At 39.8% G+C, this 21,071-nt stretch overlaps 1 protein-coding gene across 2 annotated transcripts in view; it reads left to right on the top strand.

Annotated features, from left to right (window-relative positions):
- ube2j1 (ubiquitin-conjugating enzyme E2, J1) overlaps window positions 1-21,071 on the top strand; it is a 61,703-nt gene that overhangs the window by 10,496 nt on the left and 30,136 nt on the right. For both annotated transcript variants that reach the window (XM_036582376.1, XM_036582377.1), the window contains exons 2-4: window positions 15,220-15,293; window positions 16,122-16,253; window positions 18,773-18,857. In XM_036582376.1, coding sequence (XP_036438269.1) covers window positions 15,220-15,293; window positions 16,122-16,253; window positions 18,773-18,857 — 291 coding nt within the window. The remainder of the gene's footprint in view (window positions 1-15,219; window positions 15,294-16,121; window positions 16,254-18,772; window positions 18,858-21,071) is intronic.

Genomic DNA, 21,071 nt, shown 5'->3' with positions numbered 1-21,071 from the left:
CAAAGGCCAAAATCACATGTCCGGGGGGAAAGGTCATTAACAACACTTGCTATATTGCAGAAGTGTATGAAATCTTCCAGTTTGCACTGAACAGTTTGTAATTTATGTTTTGAGAGAGTGGAGGGAGAGAAAAGGAGAGCAAGAAAAAAAGAGAGAAAATAATTGTTTTTGATTTCATCTCATCATTAAACCACAGTCAAACTTATTATCTCTCTCTCATTTACTCTCACATACACTCTGCTTTCTCCTCGCACAATTTTCTGAGGCAAGTTGAAGGTATTGTTCCTACCATTCTGAGCTAGGCCTTCAGTTTGGGCCATAAAAGTCAAAAGATTGGGTCGAAGTGTGAGAAAAAAATGCACCTCAGTGATAATGCAAATTAGAGAAAGTGAAAGAGAACTACAGAAGGCTAATTTATTGCTAAATATGTTGGGAGAGAGAATTCACTGTAAAAATTAAGCTCTCACCATTTTCTGAGGTAAATTAGCTAGGGCTCGAGTGCTGTCATTTAATAAAAGTCATACCCAAACCCTTAAAAAGATGTTTTTTCAAGGGTTCTTTGGTATAGACAGTGGTTGTATATAGAACACTCAAAAAATGGTTCTTCAGACTGGTGGAAAATGTGTTGTATATACCAAAAGGGGTTCTGCTGTTGTTACGATGTCAAGCTTTTAATTTAAGAATCCTTTTTTGGTGCTATATAGAACCATTTTCACAAAAATTCCATGCAGAACCATATACAACAGATCTTACCATGCAAAGAATGATTTAAGCATGCAAATGGTTCTTTGTGTGTTAATGGTTCTACATAGAACCACAAAGAACTCGTAAAGTTTGTTTTTAAGAGTGTAACATTGACAGAGTTCTGCTTCTTAACTATATATATAAATTAATGTTAACCAAAACTGCATGTCTCTGTGGTTTAATGGGTATTTGTGTGACTATCTGCTAACTTTTCAAAATTGGGGTGCACAGTGTGGGTCATGCGGAACAGTCTTTGTTCTTCGTTATAGCTCACCCTGTCAGTTTCGTCCCTCCAAGCATGAATACATTTTTTACCCTCTTAGACTCGTGTGTGTCAGCATTAACCCTTGGATTGACTCGTTTCGGAGCGTTACTTGGCCAGTGGTCAGGTTGTAGAGGTTTTAAAGTGATTTTGGCTGATTAGCTTAGCTGCTGCCATTGAAGTCCTCAAGTCTGAAGATATAAACTTATTCTCTCTTTGTAAACACTACATTCATGTCTCGATAGGTCACTCTGCCAAAAAAACAAAAAAAAAACCTACACATGTAAAGTGTGTGCTGATGGTGTATTTAATACCATTATGAGCTATGCTTTCAGTTTGGGCCATAAATCTCAAAACCTGGTCAAAACGTGGAAAAAACACCTCAACTTCTGTTAGCGTCCCTGTAGATTTCTAGTAGTTTATTAGTGTTAAACTTATGGCGTTTTGCCTGAACACTTTCTGTAAAAATTAATAGAAAGCGGTTCTTGATTAAACATAGACATTTGAAGCGTCTGAAAGGCATTACATGTTTTCCCTGTGTTTTACGTGACTTTCAGTAGTGAGCTGGTATAGTTTGTCCAACACAAACTTTCACTCATCTTGGAAGCGTTATTGTTAAGCGCAGCTAACAGTGTTGAGCAAATTGTTTATTTGTTGGTTAATTATTTACATCCCTTCTTCAGAAGTTGTCATTGCTGGTTCTTGCTTGTTATGTTTCCTCCTATTACTCAAGGCTTCCTCCTACATCTTTTCCGTCTACTGATAGCACAATGTCAGAAGACAGCTCAACACATTTGGAGAAGAGCGCCAACTGCCAATTACGTCTGACAAACACCCGCGTTGGCTAGCATCGTGCTGAGTAGTGGACGGGAAGGGAGGACCATCCTGCCTTTCCCAGAAATTGCCAGGTCTGTTGTGCTCTCTTGGTCTCCCAGCTATAGATGGCTGTAGCCTTGCGGGAGATCTAGCTCACGTTCGCCCAGTGTTGGACAGTTTTGCCATTTGAGAGCCAAATGTTTTAACCTTTTTGTGTAAGATAATGTAATTTTAGATTATTCCTTTTGGTCTGTTTTAATTGGTGTAATATAAAATAATATGATAATGTCAACAGGTATGTGGTTACATTTCCTTTGGCACATCAACATCCATATGTCACTTTGACAACTGACAATCCTAAATGGGGTTGCTTCTGCACTCTTGGGGTACTGAGGTGGCTTGAACACTTAAGTAGGTCCATTTCAAGCTGCCTCGACTCGTCTGCTGTCCTTCCAGTACCTGGAGTGAGATTTCTCTGGCCGGTGAACACAGGCCTGCTCTGGTCTGGACTGGGTGGCAACTGGCACTGGGGATGCCCGGAGCCAAATCCTGCAAAACGCTGCGACAGTCGTTTGTCTTCTTATTTCGTCTCGCTCAGCTCTGTGATCCTCTCAATGCCTGCATATCTGTCTGTGTCTGTCTGTCCCTCAGTGTTTGTTAGCTCGCTCTCTCCCTCTTTCTCTCTGTCTTTCTGTCTCTCTATCTCTCGTGGCCTACTGATCAAAGCCCTTCAAGCTTGTCTCTCTGTGCTCATTACCCAGCATGCTTTGCACATGTGACAGCATCTGTGAGAGGCTCCTGCTGAGTGCTAGAGCCTGAAGGACCTAAACTGGTTCAGTCCTCTCTCTCTCTTTTTCTCTTTCTGGCGGTATAGGGACCTAGAGCCTGCAGTCCGAGGACGCTGGGGTTGCAGGAGCTGTATGTAGCTGACAGGACTGACATACATAGCAGAGCTAACTGACCCAGTGTGCCAGAGCAGAAGACTTTCTCACTGCACTGAGATATAGGCTGTGGGCACCAGTGACACTGTGCATCCTTCAGTGTCCATGCCTCAGAAATTGGTGCTGAAAGATTTTTCATAATGGCATACATGATCCACATATTAGACAGTGATTAGCCCTTAGAAGTTGTTGGCAAAATCAAAAACATTGTGGGATTTTACTTTAATGATTTCTTATTCAGAGCCTGTTGGGGGGAAAAAGAGAAATGATGTTGGAAGTGTGGGTTGCCACATTTTGAGTGGAAGAGCAGGAAATTTATTATGATTTGCGGTTAGGACAAGGCAATATGACAGTATTTATCTTGATAAATTATTTCACGATATGTGACATTATGTTTTTCTGAGCATGTTTTGAATATTGTCAATACTTTAACAACACTGCCCAGCTGCTTGTTTCATTACAAGCAAAAAATAAGTAGGCCTGTTTGGTTGAAATTAGTGTGGCACAGTAGGTAAAATGTTACATAAAAATTATTTTAACTCATCATTTTTGATAGTACGTTTTTATTTAGCAATGCTGGTTGTTTTTGTCTGTTCCAACTTTTCAAACCTCAGAAAAAAGCTAAATGATTGTATATCGTAACTCCCTGAAGGATTGTGATATTATATTGTTTCTACTTCCATTTGAAATAAATGGATCCTTATTGTTGTGTAAACAGCCTTGTGAGAAGAAAAAAACAGCCCTTACATTTTGCTCGTCTTTTGACAAATAGCAAAAACTGCCGTTTGATCCGACAGAACTTGTAACTTACTGTGTTAATTCCAAGCTATCAGATAATTAAAATTATTAGTATATTTGGGAATAATTGCATTATTTTGTGTAGTCGATAAAAAAGTGACAGCAATAACTCTTTTTCTACGTCTTTCTAAGACGATTTCTACGTCTTAAGCTGCTTTTCGCAGAGCAAAATGAGTATTTGGAGCGCACAATGTTCCAAATTAATTACCATTAAATGAGCATCAGCATATGTACTTGTGGCATTCCAAGAGCTGTGGAGAGTCGTGGCACTTGGTCGAGATTATGGTTATTTATTTTCCATCACTGCATATGTCACAGCCAACAGTGCGCACCATGGAGTCTTCATTGTTGCAGTATGATGTTCCACCCATTACAATGGCCTGCACTTCATACTGGCTTTCTTATGAGCACACGCACCGACACGGTCGGGTGCATTTTAATGCGGTGTGGACGTGTGGAGGATTACTGCTTTGATATAACAGTCTAATACGGCTTATCAATAAGAGTGAAATTGGCTAAGGTTCTGGGTTTGCAATCACAAACAGTAATCAAAGCGCAGTGTGAATGCTTTTCCAATTTCCATTTGGAGAAATAGATAAACAGATAAAGGGTTAGAACTGGCTGGCTGGGTTCATCCAAAGCAGACTGTTTTTTTTTGTTTTTTTTTATGAAATGATGCTATGAATACCATTAGCTTATGCTATTACCTACAGGTCCTGCCATGCGACCCTGCGGCGGTGTGTTCTACAACAGCTTTGGTTAAATCATCTATATGTAACTGTTCTCACAAACTGCTCCCCAGTGACTTCTGTTTTGATTGCTCTTTTATTTAGATTATAGTGCCAAATACACAAATAGATGAAGATGCCAAAAGGGCAGCTTGAACTGAATGAGTTGCTCTGAGCCAAACACCCGACGGCACCGCACAAAGCAAATAAACATCTGAAGAGTACGTCCCAATCCCACTTTTCTTCCTAAGCTGACAGATCCGGATGAGGAATGACAAGTCTGTCCCCTCCCCTCCCCCTCCACTTCCCCACTTCTTAAAAGAATGATTGCTTCATCGTTGCCGTCGCTCAGTAATACTGAGCGAAAAGGCAGGGAAAGACGTCCTTCCTAATCATTTCTGATTTCTGTCAACCACGGATAACGTGAGAAGACTCCGGGCTTCGCATTGCGAATGGAATTAGCTTGTGCCTCCAGCTTGTTGCAGCATCGTCTTATTCGGACTTTGATAAGTCCAGCACCACAATAGCGCTGTTCATATGATAGTCACATGTCACCGAGCTTGTTGTCGGCCATAGACTGGCTCTGAAACCGCAACTTCTCAGTAGTCTAACCGGCACTGGTGGCAGCTGTGTATCGCTTCTATTTTAAGAGCCTCTCGTTTTCATTTTCCAAAGCGATCTAAGCGTAGCAATTAGGGCTCAATTTTCCTCCTTCATTAACACGTACGTGCCTCAACTCGATTTTCACAGAACATCCATCATGCTTCTTAATTCTGATGTTAATATCTGAGACCCTTCATCGGAGTCCCTGAAGAATGAGACATTGAGTGGGTTGCTCTGTTTAACTGCTGCCTGTGAAAACAATGAGAACAGCTTTCATCTTGTGAAGTGGGAATGCACTGCAGCAAGGAAGCAGTTAGGGTTTGTGGGTTTAGTTTGGCATCCCGACCCATATGTGCCGGTGCTGAAGCCCATCCTTGGTACTGGGCTTGAGACCCTGTCCCTACAGCATTGCATTAAGATAAGGACTATCATTATCCATTATATTAGCACTTGACGAATCTATCCCATGTTTTTATGATTGAGTAATCGTTTGTTTTTGTTATTCTTTTTCTAAGGCCAAACAAAAGTTGTTTTAACTGAATAATGGCATGCTATACAGAGCGTTTGCACTTCACTGAAAAAGATTTCAAGCATTTGAAAATATGTGAACTACAAATATGATACGGACATGGGTACAGTGGGGGGGGCTGTAAGGCATTAACAATATCCATCAGGCTCTCGGGAATCAGCTTTTTAAGTCATTTTTAATTCAGCATTGTGTGAAATCTTTAGTGCTGATTTTAGCCAGTAATTTCATGAACTTGTCATGCTGCATATGTCATTATATAGCAGTGTTTACTGCAGAGATCTTCACTTTATAATTGCACTACCCCTGTGATAATGTTAGTTTCCTGTGGTGCTCTTATGTACTTGCACATTTGGAGCATTTCAAGCTTGTAACAGAAACTCGGGTGGTGTGTTCTATATTTTGTATGTTGACTTTTTGCATTGATTCCTCCAGTTAAGCCTAAATGAATATTATTGGAGGAGCCTGTTAGCTTTTCCCTTTTCCTTTTTTTATGCTTTTTGGCACCGTGAAGACATAAAACAATAAAATAACATACATAAAATTATGACGTATGGAAACATCTTCTAGTTTAGACCCTTTAAAGCTTTGCACACTCTTGGCATTCTCTCAAGCAGTTTAATGAGGTGCTATTCAGATGCATTTCCAACAGCAATAGATATCACATAGTTATGAACATCATTGTTTGTTTATATTGGGCTTAGAAACAAATTTCAAGCATTTAGGCATGATCCTTTAGATCAAAATGTCTTTATGATCGGCTTGAATGTTTTTATGATTATGAAAAACATCAAACTAGCGATGTACTGGTACCATGTTTTCCCTTCCGATACCGATATCTCATCCTGAAGTAGCTGCTGATACAGATTACCAGTACCTACAACCTGTACTATCAGTATCTAGCCTAAGTAATCGATATGTGCATATGAATTTATATAATTATACTTTTTAAAATGTTTTATTTGGGTAAAAGCAGTGGCATCCATGCTAGTGTGTTTGCAGTCTGTGAGTGTGTGTGCGAGTCTGTCTGTCTGTCTGTCTGTCTGTCTGTCTGTCTGTGAGCCTGTCTGTGTCATTTTGACACAACTTACTGTTTTTTTTGAGAATCCCACCCCAGGTTGAAGAGTGGGTGGTAGAGGTGGGCAATATCACCTTTTCTGTCCATATATAGATACGAAATGTTCATATCGCCCACCCCTTCCACCTAGTCTTTATTTTGTACTATTCAGATGGTAATGATGTATCACAATTTCAAACAATAAGTATTATTGTTATCACTAGTAGGATTTTATTGGTACTGTCACCATCATTATTATTACTATCATTATTATTACTTTCATTATTATTATATTATTATTATTATAGCATTTTGTACACATGCTTTAAAGTCGTTAATAATACAAAGTTAATTCTTAAGTAAAAAACGAACACTGTGAGACTTTGCAACTGATTGTGCAAAAATTACTAAGCACTAATAGCTTCATTAGTTTCCTTATATAGAGCCAGTTTTCATGTTTGTTTTTTCCTCCTCACCCATCCTCAGTTCCATTTTGCACCTTCCAGCTGGTGTCTAAAATAATGTTTTACTGTTTGCTGTATCTAACAAAGACAGTTTACCGTTCCAAGCTTGCTAAGTTGAGTTTATAATGAAGATGACCCCTCCTGCCCGCTGGATGGTTTTTAAAAGCTGAATCGTTCTTTTCTGTATGCTGAATAGTTTTGTTAAATCTGTTTTGGACAACTGAGCCGAGCAAAAGAGTAAAAAATGGAAACTTCTGCAAAGAGAAAAATCTTTGCAAGCACCGAATAGAGTGTTCAGGAAAACTGAACGTTTTCGTGATGCCTTCTGCATGTGGCATGCACCTGACAATACACATGCTTTGTGTGAAATACTGATTAACGACTGCAAGCGGCACTCGGACGTGCAGTTTTGTCTAAAAGACCCTTTTGTGGAGTTTAAGTAACACTTACTACTCTGACTCTTGCACTTTGAAGCTGACATGTCTTTGACTCTGTGGAAAAGACTACTTCTGGACCCACAGGGTGCATTGAATTCATTCTTTTTCGAAATGTCCCCTGGTGACGAGGTTAACATGGAAAAATCAGTATACTATCCCTTTATGTGCCAGTATTGGCGTTGATACTGTTACAATATCGGGAATCGGAACACTTCTCCAGACTTTTGACTAGTATTTTATACCAGTATCTGTATCTGTATCTGTCCATCTCTACTTAGTGCTCTCTCTCCCTCTCTCTCTCTTGCTCTCTCTCTCTGGATGATTTCATCTGCTCTGACGTCCCCTCCTCCTGGACTCTTCCTCTGGTTAGTGATTTTTGCTCCAGCAGAGAATGCGGCCTGGGGCAGTGTTTTCGCGGAGCACGTGCCCGGGGAGGCGCATGGGTCCTCTCTGGCTTCCTTTTCCTCTACTGCTCCCTCAAGACATGGGAGAATATCTCTCCTACTCTCACTCCCTTTTTTTCTTATAACTTGTTTTATTTTATTTCCAGTGTTTTTGTTTCTTCCTCTCTGTCAGCGTGAGTCTCGCTTCCTCCTTCCGTTACCTATCTCTTTCTGTGTTATTTACAGTTTTTTCCCTTCTGTCTCTCTCTTTCGCTATCTCCCTCTTTTGCTCACTTCCTCTCTCCTCGGTTCACCTCTGGTGCTCTTTCCCTATTTCTAATTCAATTTGAATCCAGAAGCAATTTCGTTGTGAAAACAAGTTTGTTCCACTTCTCCAATTATTTTCCAATTTCAGCCACAGCCGTGGCCCCATTATTAAAGCAACAGGGTGATTTGGACACGGCACTTTACAAGCTCCTCATCCATTGGGCTGCCAAGAATGCTTCCCTGCAGAGAGAGCAGGAGAGGGGATGCGCTCTGTAATGGATTCCTTGTGTAATATCTGGAGTTTTGTTAACTGCTGCTTTGTAAAGAGGGGTCGACAGGGAATTGAGTTTGGCTTGAGTGGGTTTCGTGAATAGACAAAGTTGCTTGCTGTCTGGTTGCTTATCTGCCGTAATTTCAGCGCTTGTAAAGTGGTTACTTCATCCGTGAAATTCTAACATCACATGGATTAGTCATTTAAACACTAGTAAACTCTCTATCTTTCTTCTTTTCAATTTAGTTCCACTTGGCACATTTCAACATTGAAAATGCTAATCGAATTCAATTACAAACAAGGGCTGGGCGATAAGCATAAATTATACCTTGATATTTTGCAGCCGTTTGGGGATAAACTATAGATTTTCATCAACACACACACACACAAAATTACATTATACCAGCTCTCCATGGAAACCTGATCCCTTCTAAGTAGTGCTTAAATCTGTTTTCTTGTGCCGCTTTCCTAAATGTTTCATACTTCGAGGCCACCTTCCTCTCAGTACATATTAATGTCCAAAATTGTGTACACTCATCCACTGGCACTTCTGAAACCAGTTTTGTTAATAGGGAGTTTGTCTTAGCTGGAGTAACAGCCTCTACACTAAGGCACCTCTACATCTGAAAAGGCTGTACACTAGATGTTGAAACATTTGCTGTGAGGATTTGCTTGTATTCAGCTCCATCGCTCCACAAACCACTGCTGGGGGGCTTTATACCCTTCTAGCCAACACTTGGTGTTAGGCATGGTGAACTTAGGCTCATACACTCTCAGAAAAAAAGGTACACACTGTCACTGGGGCAGTACCCCTCTTGTCTCTGGGGTGGGACCCTCAAGGGTACCTCTCAGTACCTTTAGTCAGGGAAGTTGTATTGACTCCACACACCCTGTCTCGTCTCCAGGCTTTTTATTTTATTGTTCTGTTTTAAAAGATTTGGTTATAAAAAGGTACTAATATGTACTTTTCACCTGGAAGAAATTTATTTAAGGTACAAAATAAGGTAAAAATTGGACCTTAAAACCACTGTTGTACCTTTGAGGGAACATTTACATTATTTGTACCTTGATGAACAAAAAATGTACCTGCACAGAACCTTTATTTCTTACAGTGTGGGTGACCGCTCAGCCATCAGTTGAACACAGTACATCAGCAATGGGTGCACCTTAAAGAAGCTGAATTCACTAATTAGAAGGTGTTTCTTACTCTCATGGCCTGGAGGTTAGGGAACCAGCCCTGTGACCGGAAGGTTGCCGGTTTGATCCCCTGAGCCGACAGTACGTGACTGAAGTGCCCTTGAGCAAGGCACCTAACCCCCAACTGCTCCCCAGGCACTTCGGGCAAGTGTGCTCACTGCCCCCTAGTGTGTGTGCATTCACTAGTGTATATGTGGTGTTTCACTGCACGGATGGGTTAAATGCGGAGGTGATGTTTCCCCGTTGTGGGACTAATAAGGGTCTCATAATCCTAATCTAATCTTAATATTTTTGGAAATATAGTGTATTTACCAGGTGTTCTTAACCATCGTGGGATTTTTTTCTGTGCATAATTTGTTGTCCTTTTTTACCGTTCCAGACAGAAAGGGACTGACTCACCTGCACAAATGAAAAAATACATTAAGATATTTACAAGGTAATTTTGTGTCTCCAAAGACATTATTGTAAATGTTTGGTTCATCTCCCAGCTCATGTACTAGTGTGAAAACTGAACTGGTGTTTTGCTTCTGCGGTAAGCTGGTGACTGATTCCCCTTAGGTAGAAATCAATGTTAATACACTACAGATCTGTGGCTGTGTCACACTTAAAGGTCAGCTCATTATGAGGGAACAGTCTGTGTGCATACTGGTCAGCACCATCTGTGCTACTGCTTCTTAGTTAGAGCTGAAATACGGAGGGTCCTGCAGGGCATTTCTTGCATTAAGTTGGACTGGAGGTCGTGTCTCTCGTCCACTCATTCACCTCCTCGCTTGGATGCACATTCTCCATCTATATGACATGAAATGAAAGGTTTGTGTTTGACTGCAGTGTGCGTGCGTTTGTGCATCACATGCAACTGTCTACTTTGGGGTGTAATTGACCTCCGCGTTTCCATAAACGTGTTTACACAGCTGCGTATGGAGGGCTTGTCAGCAGAGGACGAGGTGACGACTGAATCTGCCTCATTCGTTGTTCTGCGGAGGCGGCGTTTCTTTTCATCTTAGTGCTGCAATGCCCTGGAGTTGTTTTAGTTTATCGATTACTTACAAAGCTGTATATTAATATCCTGTTTGAGTATATTTGTTCTGGTGCACCCACGTTTCACATGCTTATGAGACGGAATTAGTATTCTGCTTTTTTTCCTTTTGCAGCTGCTTGAGGCTTTTTTTTTCAATGTTTGCTATGCTGTCTTTTAACTTTTAAATGGTTATTCACAAGTAGTTTGAGTCAAAACATTATGACCAACTGCCTAATATGCTGTAGATCCACTGCGTACCAACAAAACAGCTCAGGCCCATCAAGGAATGGACTCTAAAAGACTTCTAAAGGTGCTCTGTGGTATCTGACACCAAGATGTTAGCAGCAAATCATTGCAAGGTGCCACTTTGGATCAGCCTTGTTGTTCCAGCATATCCCATAGATACTCAATCAGATTGACATCTGGGGAATTTGGAGGCCAGAGCAACACATTGAACTTTGTCATATTCCTCAAACTGTTCCCGTGTGCAGTATGGCAGGATAAATTATCCTGTTGAAAGAGGCCACTGCTATGAGGGAATACTATTGCCATGAACAGTTGTTCCTGGTCCACAACAGTGTTTAGGTAGGTGACATGTTTCAAATTGATGCCCACTTGAATGCCCAGCCACAGGGTTTCCCAGCAGAACATTGCCCAGAGCTTCAGACTCCTTCCGCTGTCTTTTTTATCTTGCCACAGTGCATCCTAATGCCATCACTTCCCCAGGTAAATGGTGCACACATACCTGACCATTCATGTAATGGAAAAGAGAACCAGCCTCATCAGATAAGTAACCTTCTTCCATTGCCCTAAGGTCCAGCTCTGATGCTCACATGCCCATTGTGGGTGATTTCCATGGTGAACAAGGTTTAACATGGCCACTCTGACCAATCTGTGGCTACCCAACCCCATACGCAGCAAGGTGTGATGCACTATGTGACGCATTCCTTCCGTAACCGTCATTTAAAAATGATGGTGACTTGTACCACAGTAGCCCTTCTGGCGATTTGGACATGAAGGGATGATCTACCTTCCCGCACACATTGATGAGTTCTGGGTGCCCAACAGCCTGTTGCTGGTTTGTGGTTTGTCTCTCCTTGGAGGTACTTACCACTGCTGACTGGAAACTTGCCATTTCGGAGATGCTGGCCATAACAATTCAGCCCCTGTCAAAGTTATTCAGGTCTTCATGCCCGCCCATTTCTCCTACATTCAACATGTCAACTATAAGAACTCACTGTTTGCTTACTGTCTTATATGTCCCAGACCTTGCACCATTGTTATAAAAAAGCCACATTATTTCATATTTTCATTATTTAATGTTTTGGCTCATCAGTGTTTTAGATCTAGGTGAATCCAGGTCGAAAATTGGGGTGGAAAACAGCTGAATGTGACATGGCCAGAATGGTCTCCCTTTCTTTCTTTCTGAGGATACTCCGAACATTCACTTTCAGACTTAATACAGCGTAATCTGCCATTCTTTTTTTAAGGCACAGTACTGTCCTGAACTGCTGCAGGTGGATTAGGCTACAAATGGTACATTGCTGAGAAACGTGTGTGCATGTGTGCGTATGTGTGTACACACTCTCTTTCGTCCTCCAGCTGCCTGTGGATGTGTGCATTCTTCTCGTCACGCTCCGACAGTCTGGTATCACCAACGGCTGCGTTTCCACTCGACTGAGTGCACTTGTGCAAAAATAAATAGAATAAATCTGAAACTGAAAGTTTAAAAAAATGTAAGTGCACTGCTGAAAATACAATAGAGCTGGGATATTAATCATAATGAAACAGTCCACTAACAGTCTTAAATAACTGCCACAACGTTTTAACAACAGTTAGGAGTGTGCACAGGTACTCCATTACTCTGTTAACCACTTAAAGTGCCGTTATTCAAATACTGAAGTCATTTTTCTGGTACTTGTTATGTTGGAGATGGAGAATAGAGTGCTGTGGAATAGTGTTTGATTTACTCTGCTTTTGCTTATTTGTCACAAGAAATGATGTCAGATCCTTGTACAAAATGTAGTAAAAGACAAGGAAAACACCAGAAAACACACAACACGGTTTTAATGATCATTTCATTTGTTGCAGAAAAAAGGTTTTGCAGCACCTATGTCACCCACCCTTGTGTAACAGTAATTACCCCCAAACTTAGAGACTGTTTGTGCTACGTTTAGCAGTAAGAACTGCAACCAGATCCTTTATATAACTGGAGATCAGTCTTTATGGAATTTTGCAAGGCTCACTCTTTTGTAATTTTTTTATTGAGTGACATTAGAGGGCTTTCGAGCACATTTAAGGTCCTACCACAGCGTCTTGGTGGGGTTCAAGTCAGGACATTGATTAGGCCATTCTGGAACCTTAATTTTGTTTCTTTTGAGCTGTTCAGTGGTGGACTTGCTCTTCAGACCAGTCTTGCAGCATAAATCAGTCAAGAAGCCCCTGAGAAAAGCCAAATATAGTTTTTAATTGACCATTTTATTTATTCAAAGAAAAAAGTTATCCAACACCAACAGGCCCTACATGAAAAAGTTATTGCGCCCCCCCCCATGATGTGACCCCAGGTTAAGAATTTAGGGAAATGCCGATTTTATGTTCTAGCACGACTGTAAAATGTGACAGTCTTGCCTGTAAGGATATTATACTTTGTTACTACGGAGCTTGAATGCCTGAACATAAGTGCATTGCCAAAGGGAAGTGTTGTTATAAGTGACTGAGAAGGCAGAGATAGCGTGCCTCGTTTTCGCTGACTGGTCTAACTACTCCAACTAGAATAGATTTTTTTTTCTGCAAACTGAATAATTAGTTTGGGGGTGGTTTTATTGACATTTCATGGAATGGTGTTGAATTTGGGCTAATAAATGACTTGAAACTCATCTTTGTTTCATTGAAAACAAAACCAGCATGAGCTCTCCCTTCTGGATATTTGCAGACATAAGCAATCATCTTCCTGTAGAATTCTTCAAGCTTGATTTATTAATAATAATCACGCTTTTTTGTTATTTAAGTGATTTAAAAATAATTCTGTGTGCGCTTGTTGATGATTTTCTTTTTTTTTTTTAATTTCTAAAGTTATTATACTTAGACATGCATCCCTTACACTCAAGACTGCGGTGTCATCTGATCATTTTGTATTTGAAATGTCCCGGAATGACCCATGACTGGCTACAGTGGTGCTTGAAAGTTTGTAAACCCTTTTTTAATTAAACAAATGAGACAAAAATATTAGACTTGGTCATTTATTTATTGAGGAAAATGATCCAATATAACATATCTGCGAGTGGCCAAAGTATGTGAACCTTTGCTTTCAGTATATGGCATGACACCTTTGCGCTCATATGTGGGTGGATTTTCTCCCATGAACTGCTTTCTTCAGGTCCTTCCACAGCATTTCTATGGGATTAAGATCAGGACTTTGACTTGGCCATTTCAAAACATTAACTTTCTTCTTCTTTAACTGTTCTTTGGTAGAGTGACTTGTGTGCTTAGGGTTGTTGTTTTGCTGCATGACCCATGTTCTCTTGAATTTTAGCTCACGGACAGATGTCCTGATATTTTCCTTTAGAATTTGCTGGTATAATTCAGAGTTTATTGTTCCATCAATAATTGCAAGCTGTCCTGGCCCAGATGCAGCAAAACAGGCCCAAACCACCGGATACTACCACCACCGTGTTTCACAGATGGGATAAGTTTATTATGCCGGAATGACATGTTTTCCTTTCTTCGAAAATAATGCTTCTCATTTAAACCAGAAAGATCTTTTTCGGCCTCGTCTGTCCAAAAAAAGTAGCCGTCTGACTTGTCCATATGATCTTTAGTAAACTGCAGACGGGCAGCAGTGTTCTTTTTGGAGAGCAGTGCCTTTCTCCTTGCAACCCTGCCATGCACACCATTGTTGTTCAGTGTTCTTCTGATGGTGGACTCATGAACATTAACATTAGCCACTGTGAGACAGGCCTGTAGTTGCTTCAAAGTTACCCTGGGTTCCTTTGTGACCTCGCAGACTATTAGTACACAGTCTGTCTGAGTCTAAACTCTTTAGAGATTATTTTGTAAGCTTTTCCAGCCTAATGAGCATCAACAGCTCTCCTTCTGAGGTCCTCAGAAATCTCCTTTGTTTGTGCCATTATGCACTTGCACAAACATGTGTTGTGAAGATAGGATTGTGATAGATCCCTGTTCTTTAAATAAAACAAGGTGGTCACTCACACCGGATTGCCGTCCCATTGGTTGAAGACAGCTGACTCTAATTTCACCTTCAAATTATCTGCTAATCCTAAAGGTTCACATACGTTTGCCACTCACAGATTTGTAATATTGGATAATTTTCCTCAATAAATGAATTCTAATATTTTTGTCTCATTTGTTTAATTTGGTTCTCTATATCCACTTTTAATACTTGTGTGAAGTTTTGGGTCAAATTTATGCAGAAATATAGAAAATTCTAAAAGGTTCACAAACTTTCAAGCACGACTATATTGGCATTGTTAGTGTGCCATGTTATCTGTGCTTACTTTGTGGTACATTGGCATAACAGTTATGACGAAAACTCAGAATTTCAGCGAGTGTCCTGGGAAACGCTGAATGCAGTCTGTCATTTTAACATAAAGCTTGAGCTTACTGAACAAATGATCAGCTGCTTAGGCGATAGAGGAACTGCTTTAGTCTAATAACATTTGTTTTCTTTTGTTTCGCTATGTTCGTTAGCTGTGAAGAGGTTGATGAAGGAGGCAGCCGAGCTCCGAGACCCCACTGAGCACTATCATGCCCAGCCTCTCGAGGTAAGCATTATACAGAAACTCAATCAGAGCTTTTGTTAACAGTAACACTTCTGTGCTTCTGGAATGAAAGCCAGTCTAGTAGGCGAGCATTTCTCTATTTGAATAGGTGATAATAATGATAAAGGGTTGATAAACTATTGTCAGCCTTTTACAGATCATGCAGTGAGGTGCTGTGCGAAACATCTCTCCAATTTTCATGTTCTGATATCTGTTCCAATGCATGATGTTGATCTTAGAGGGAAGTTTTAAAGCAGAGCAGAACAAATGATGAATTAATAAAACCAGATATACTCACTATCTGTGAGGCAGGCAAATGTCAAACCAGCATTGCCTCTGGCAGATATCCTCAAAGAGTTAGATGCATCATATTTGATAAAGACAAATAAGACTCACTGCAAATAAGAACATGTTCTTCCTTCTGCAGCTAAACAAGTATGTAATAATAACGTGCATTCAAACCGAAAAAGCTGTAAAATCAGAAACTCAGTCTCTACTGTTCTTTAAAGATGGCAGTTCATTGGTTGTTAAAAGGCTTTCTAATTGGTTTACACTATATATTATCTGGACTGTATTTTGTATACGCTAGAATTGGTTCTCAGTATAAACAAAATCAAGAAGTCCATGAAACGAGATTTTCTCCAGATTTAAGACATATCTCACTTCATGAGTTATGAATATTATAAAGGCCACACTCCCATGTCCATTGAAAATTTGAATGATGTGCATCTTTAATGTGCCTTTAACATCACATCTTATGCTATAACGTTGTTTGTTGCTGATGGGCTTGGGTCTGTCTACATGTGGATGCTGTCTCTCTGTCCTCTTCAGGATAACCTCTTTGAATGGCACTTCTCTGTCCGAGGGCCACCTGACTCGGATTTTGATGGAGGGGTTTACCACGGCCGCATCATTCTTCCTCCTGAGTATCCCATGAAGCCCCCCAGCATCATCCTTCTCACTGTAAGCCATTTCACTCAAGCTCTTCTTTCCCAAGTCCAAATATGAAAGAATAGTTTATCAAAAAACTATGCTAAGCTTGCTAAAACAGTAATGAAAGCACTTGTTATGCTTATTATAATCTAGGAATGTAATAAAACGTCATATTGTATCAGAGGGTTTTGTATTGTATTGCATGCTATTGTATCGAGCTGTTGTATCATGACTGGCATGTTAGCTTAGTATCCAGTGAGGCCCCCCAGCATCATCCTCCCCACTGTAAGAAGTAGTTGTTACTTCCTAATTGACTAGTCATGAACTGTTGAGTCGTTCATTGTTAATTCATGTATTAATATTACTTTGTAAGACACATAAGTAAACCATTACTTGATTGTAATTTACAAATCAATTATTTTACCAGCCCCAAATCTAAAATGGTGTCAGTGTCCTTTTCCTCCCATGTCTCCTTCCGTGTATCCTGCTTTATTGTTAATGTTTCCACCTGTGTATAGTTTATAACCTCTTCTTTCCCAGGTGGTCTCTGATGTGAGTAGGTTCATGTTTCTCTCATCTTCTGCTTGTTTTGTTTGCAGTGTTTGTTTCAGCCTTAACTTTAATAATACAGATCAACTTGTGCCTACTTTCATAACTGTGGTCTGCTCTTCAGTCACAAATAGAAGCATTGAGACAGGATGGATGGTAGTGTTTATTAAGATTGTTTATGGTGTAATATCCCTCTATTCTAGTGTACAGAGGTGTTTGTTAAGGTTGTTTATAGGCTATTATCTTCTTTGGTAAAGGGAAAAGAAATTTGTAATTGACTGGGTGTTAATAAATATTTATATAAACTTTTGATTAATTTTCACTTTAGAATGTGGGCTGTAAAGATGTTAAAGATAGTTTACATGTAACTTCAATCAGTGTTGCTTGTTAATGTTTACCAATTCATTTGGAGGCCTGAAGTTTTTGCTTTATTTTTATTGGGGTTTATAGAAGTCACAGTGTCTTTTAGTACGTCTTTTGTATATCCTCCACATCATATTCAGTAATAGTGAATAACATCCGAATCTCTGTTTTGTTCATCAATAATTAATGATGAATAAATGTAAATACTAATTACTTACGATTAGCTAATTCTGAAGTAAGGGCTAATAGATGTCTTATAAACTATTGTTATTATGAAGGGTTAAGGCCGTTCCACTTAAGTTCTCTTTCACCAAGCCCAAATATAAAGGAATAGTATATCCAAATACGCTAAGCATGTTAATGGAAGAACCCTTGTTATGATGTTTGAAGGTAACAGCACAAATATATTACACTTCTATGCATTTAACTATCGCGTTGTATTGAAATGAATTGCAGTGTATTTTATCGTATCGTTGTATTGTGACTAGCATGTAAGCTTGTGGCTAACACATTAGCTTGTGGCTAGGGCATTACATTGGGACATTATAAAGCACTTTTTCCTTCAGAAATTGAACTTTTACAATGTCTCTAATAAACTAAAAATGGAAACATTAACATAATAATGTCAGGCACATCTTTTTAACCACTCTTTATTTTTGCCATTTAGAAAAACATATCAAATCAAAACACCACCATATAGTTTCATATTGAATAATGAAGTTTGTGGATCGTTACACTCTTTGTGTGATCTCGCTTATGGGTTTTTTTTTGTTTTTTTTTTTAGACAAGAGAAGCCCCAAAGATAAAGGTGCAAAACAATAAACTACAAAGCTAAGGGGGCACAAAAATAAATCACAAAGAATGCACAATAATAAACCACAAAGATAAGGATATACAATAACAAGTCACAAAGTATGCATAATGATATTAGCAGACTACCAGTACTGGTAGATAACTACTTTAAATCACTTAAGATCAAGGGCAAGCTCTGCCAGCACCCCCTCAACCCCTTTTCTAAGGAATTTATTTTTTTTAAAGGAGACTTCTAGCTCTCTGCTCATCCTCCCTCCTTATTCTTTCTCCCTGGGACAATAGACAGAATTAAAGGAAGAAGACATGAAAGGCTGTGATCAAAGGCTCCAGCTGACGGCCTGACATGACGGCAGATCTAAAGCTGCTCTTCGTTTTGCCACCCGGAATGCAGTTTTGTCTAATGGGAGACCGGGCTTTCATACTCTACTGAAGTGTCACATTCAGATTGTTAAGGCTTGTTTATAGGAATGTACAGTTTGCTGTAATAATGGGGTATTTGCTCAAGTTCTAGTCGTTCACACAATTAGTCAGTCTCTGATAGGGAACATACATCATTACTACGTTGTTGGTTTCTTTATTCCTTTGTTAGTGTATAGACTTTATGTTTGTCACTAAGGACGTGCCTGTCGTTCTGTTCCTTTCCTCCTCTGTTGTTCTTGATCTTCCGAGATCAATGTGTGTGCTCGCCTTGTCATTTTTTCCCCGTCACTCCGTTTTCCATCAGTATTTCTAAGTCCCTAGTCATCTTCCCACTGTTTTCTCTCTTTCTCTGTGAGTGGTTGCCATGTTTTTAATTAGTGTCGAAATCTTTCTTATTCCTGCAGCCCAACGGGCGGTTTGAAGTGGGGAAGAAGATCTGTCTGAGCATATCTGGGCATCACCCTGAGACCTGGCAACCCTCCTGGAGCAGTGGGTACCCCTGGAGCATGACACAGACACTCACGGCTAGCACCAACAGCCTCACTAAACATAGCACCAGCCCTGCATGCCTGGCGGGTACTACAGAGAGCGGGAGAGAGAGAGAAAGAGAGATAGAGAGAGAGAGAGCAAATGAGGGATTAAGGGGTTCATTTGAATTTAAATGAAGTTGGTATGCTAATGTCCTCTCACGCTAGCGTCTTCCAGATTGTTCTATCAGCGCGTTTTCTCCTTGCTTGTAATTGAAAAGACTGGAGGAGTCCAGAAGAGGTAAAGGAGCGGAACAGAACACCCGGTCCTCCTCAGACAGTGATTCAGACAGAGACGCTGCCTGGACGCACAGCTTTCTTTATATCATTTGAGAGGATTTTGTAAGGGTTAAATGTCCTTCAGCTGAGGAACTTAAAGATGCATGAAGTACCTGCAGTATTTTCCTTAGGTAAAGAAAACTGTGAAGTGTTTTATTGCAGTAATCCTGTAAGTTAGTTGTTGCTATGCAGCTGATTAGCTTTCGGGCTAAGTGTTTAAGCTAACACTAGTATGTAAGCTACAGTTGTATGCAAAAGTTTGGGTGCAGCAGGTCAAATGACATGTTTTGTTGATTTTCTTAGTAAAATAAGTTGACACGTCCCCTGCAGAGAACACACTTTTGCACACTTAATGCACAATATTGGAAAATCTAAAAAATATAACAAAATGAGTCCAGTGCAAACATTAAGACACATTTTATATTTTTTCCCCAATATGTTAAACTCAAATTAATAGAAATTGTGCACTACAAAGTTATAACATGTAAATAATAATAAAAAAGCCACCTGTTGCTTGCAAAATAGTGAGCCCATATTCATCCATACCAGGGGTTGGGAATTCCAGACCTGGATGGCCAGATTTGTGCACAGTCTGGTGATTTTCCTTCTCAAGGACACCCGATTGATCTCATCACCTGTTTATCAGGTTTAGTTGGTGTGCTCGAATAGGGAAATCTCCAAACTGTGCTGGGCGCTCCAGCCCTCAGTTCCACACCCTTGAGCTATACTGTTAACCCCTTAAATTCCTAGCCTTATTACATATTAAAGCTTATAATTCAGTAACTACAGGGACCTCAATGCAAACTGACTGAGCTATTCTTTGGTTGTAGAAGTGTGTAATAAAACTTTCTGTCCATTTAAGGGGTTACACCTCAGATCTTGCTGGTAACGTATCTTACTTTTTACTCCATCAGTCTTTTTGTACAGTGATACCAAAATTGACAGTCCAATTAATCATAAAGTTTAAATCATAAAGAAGTCAAGGAAGGTTTATTTTACTTGCTTTGATTTTGATATATGTATATATCAAGCATCTCAATTTCATGCAACATAATGGGTTAGATAATATGTTTATATCAAGAATATACAGTCAGCCCCATAGTTATTGCCATTCATGTTAAAAAAAAGTAGAAAAAAGACTGATTAATTAGCTCAATCTCACACTTAAAACATGAGAGATACAAATTTTAGTTGAAGAGCATTTAGTCTGAGGTTTTTTTTTTTAAAACTAAAAGTACACATCACAGTAATTGACCACAGAAGCAAGCTTTTGACATGGACATCTCAGACCTCTGACCTAAAATTTGTTGAAAACCTGTAGCGTGAGATTAAGAGGAGAGTCCAAATGAGAGGAAAAGATTGTGTATTGAGGAGTTGTCTATTGGTGCTTTTGCGCTGCATAGTATGGCTCAACACCACTCAACTCAGCTTGGCTCTACTTGCTTTTACTACCAACTACTTAAGTTTCCACTGCAGATATAGTGCCACTCAATGTAGCTGGTCATTGTAACGATGCCACATAAAACTGCTGTGATGTGAAGGAGACAAATGTTGTTCAGAACAGGCTGATGGCAGCAAGACAGGACTGCTAAAAAAAAAACAAAAAGAAACGGGAGTTTGGGAAATACTAAATCGGAGTTCAGATGATCAGACGATTCTGGAATCAAGCATGTGGAATCAAGGATTTCTGCATTAAGCACTGCTTTCACGTGATATTGTTTTGATGTTTTTAGATCTTGCTTGTTGTTAGCTGGTAGGTAACCTGGTAGCTAATATTAGTATATGTGTTTAGAGTGATAGTGACTATTCTCTCCGACCAATCAGTGGTTCACATCACCTTTTTGTATTGGCTCAGCTCGCTTGGAATCTCGATTGAGGTGATACCAAAAGTAGTACA

This window comes from Colossoma macropomum, unplaced genomic scaffold (assembly GCF_904425465.1).
Source record: "Colossoma macropomum unplaced genomic scaffold, Colossoma_macropomum, whole genome shotgun sequence".
NCBI classification, from domain to species: Eukaryota; Metazoa; Chordata; class Actinopteri; order Characiformes; family Serrasalmidae; genus Colossoma; species Colossoma macropomum.
The sequence above is the reverse complement of the archived record's forward strand: the minus strand, read 5'-3'. Positions and strand labels throughout refer to the sequence as shown.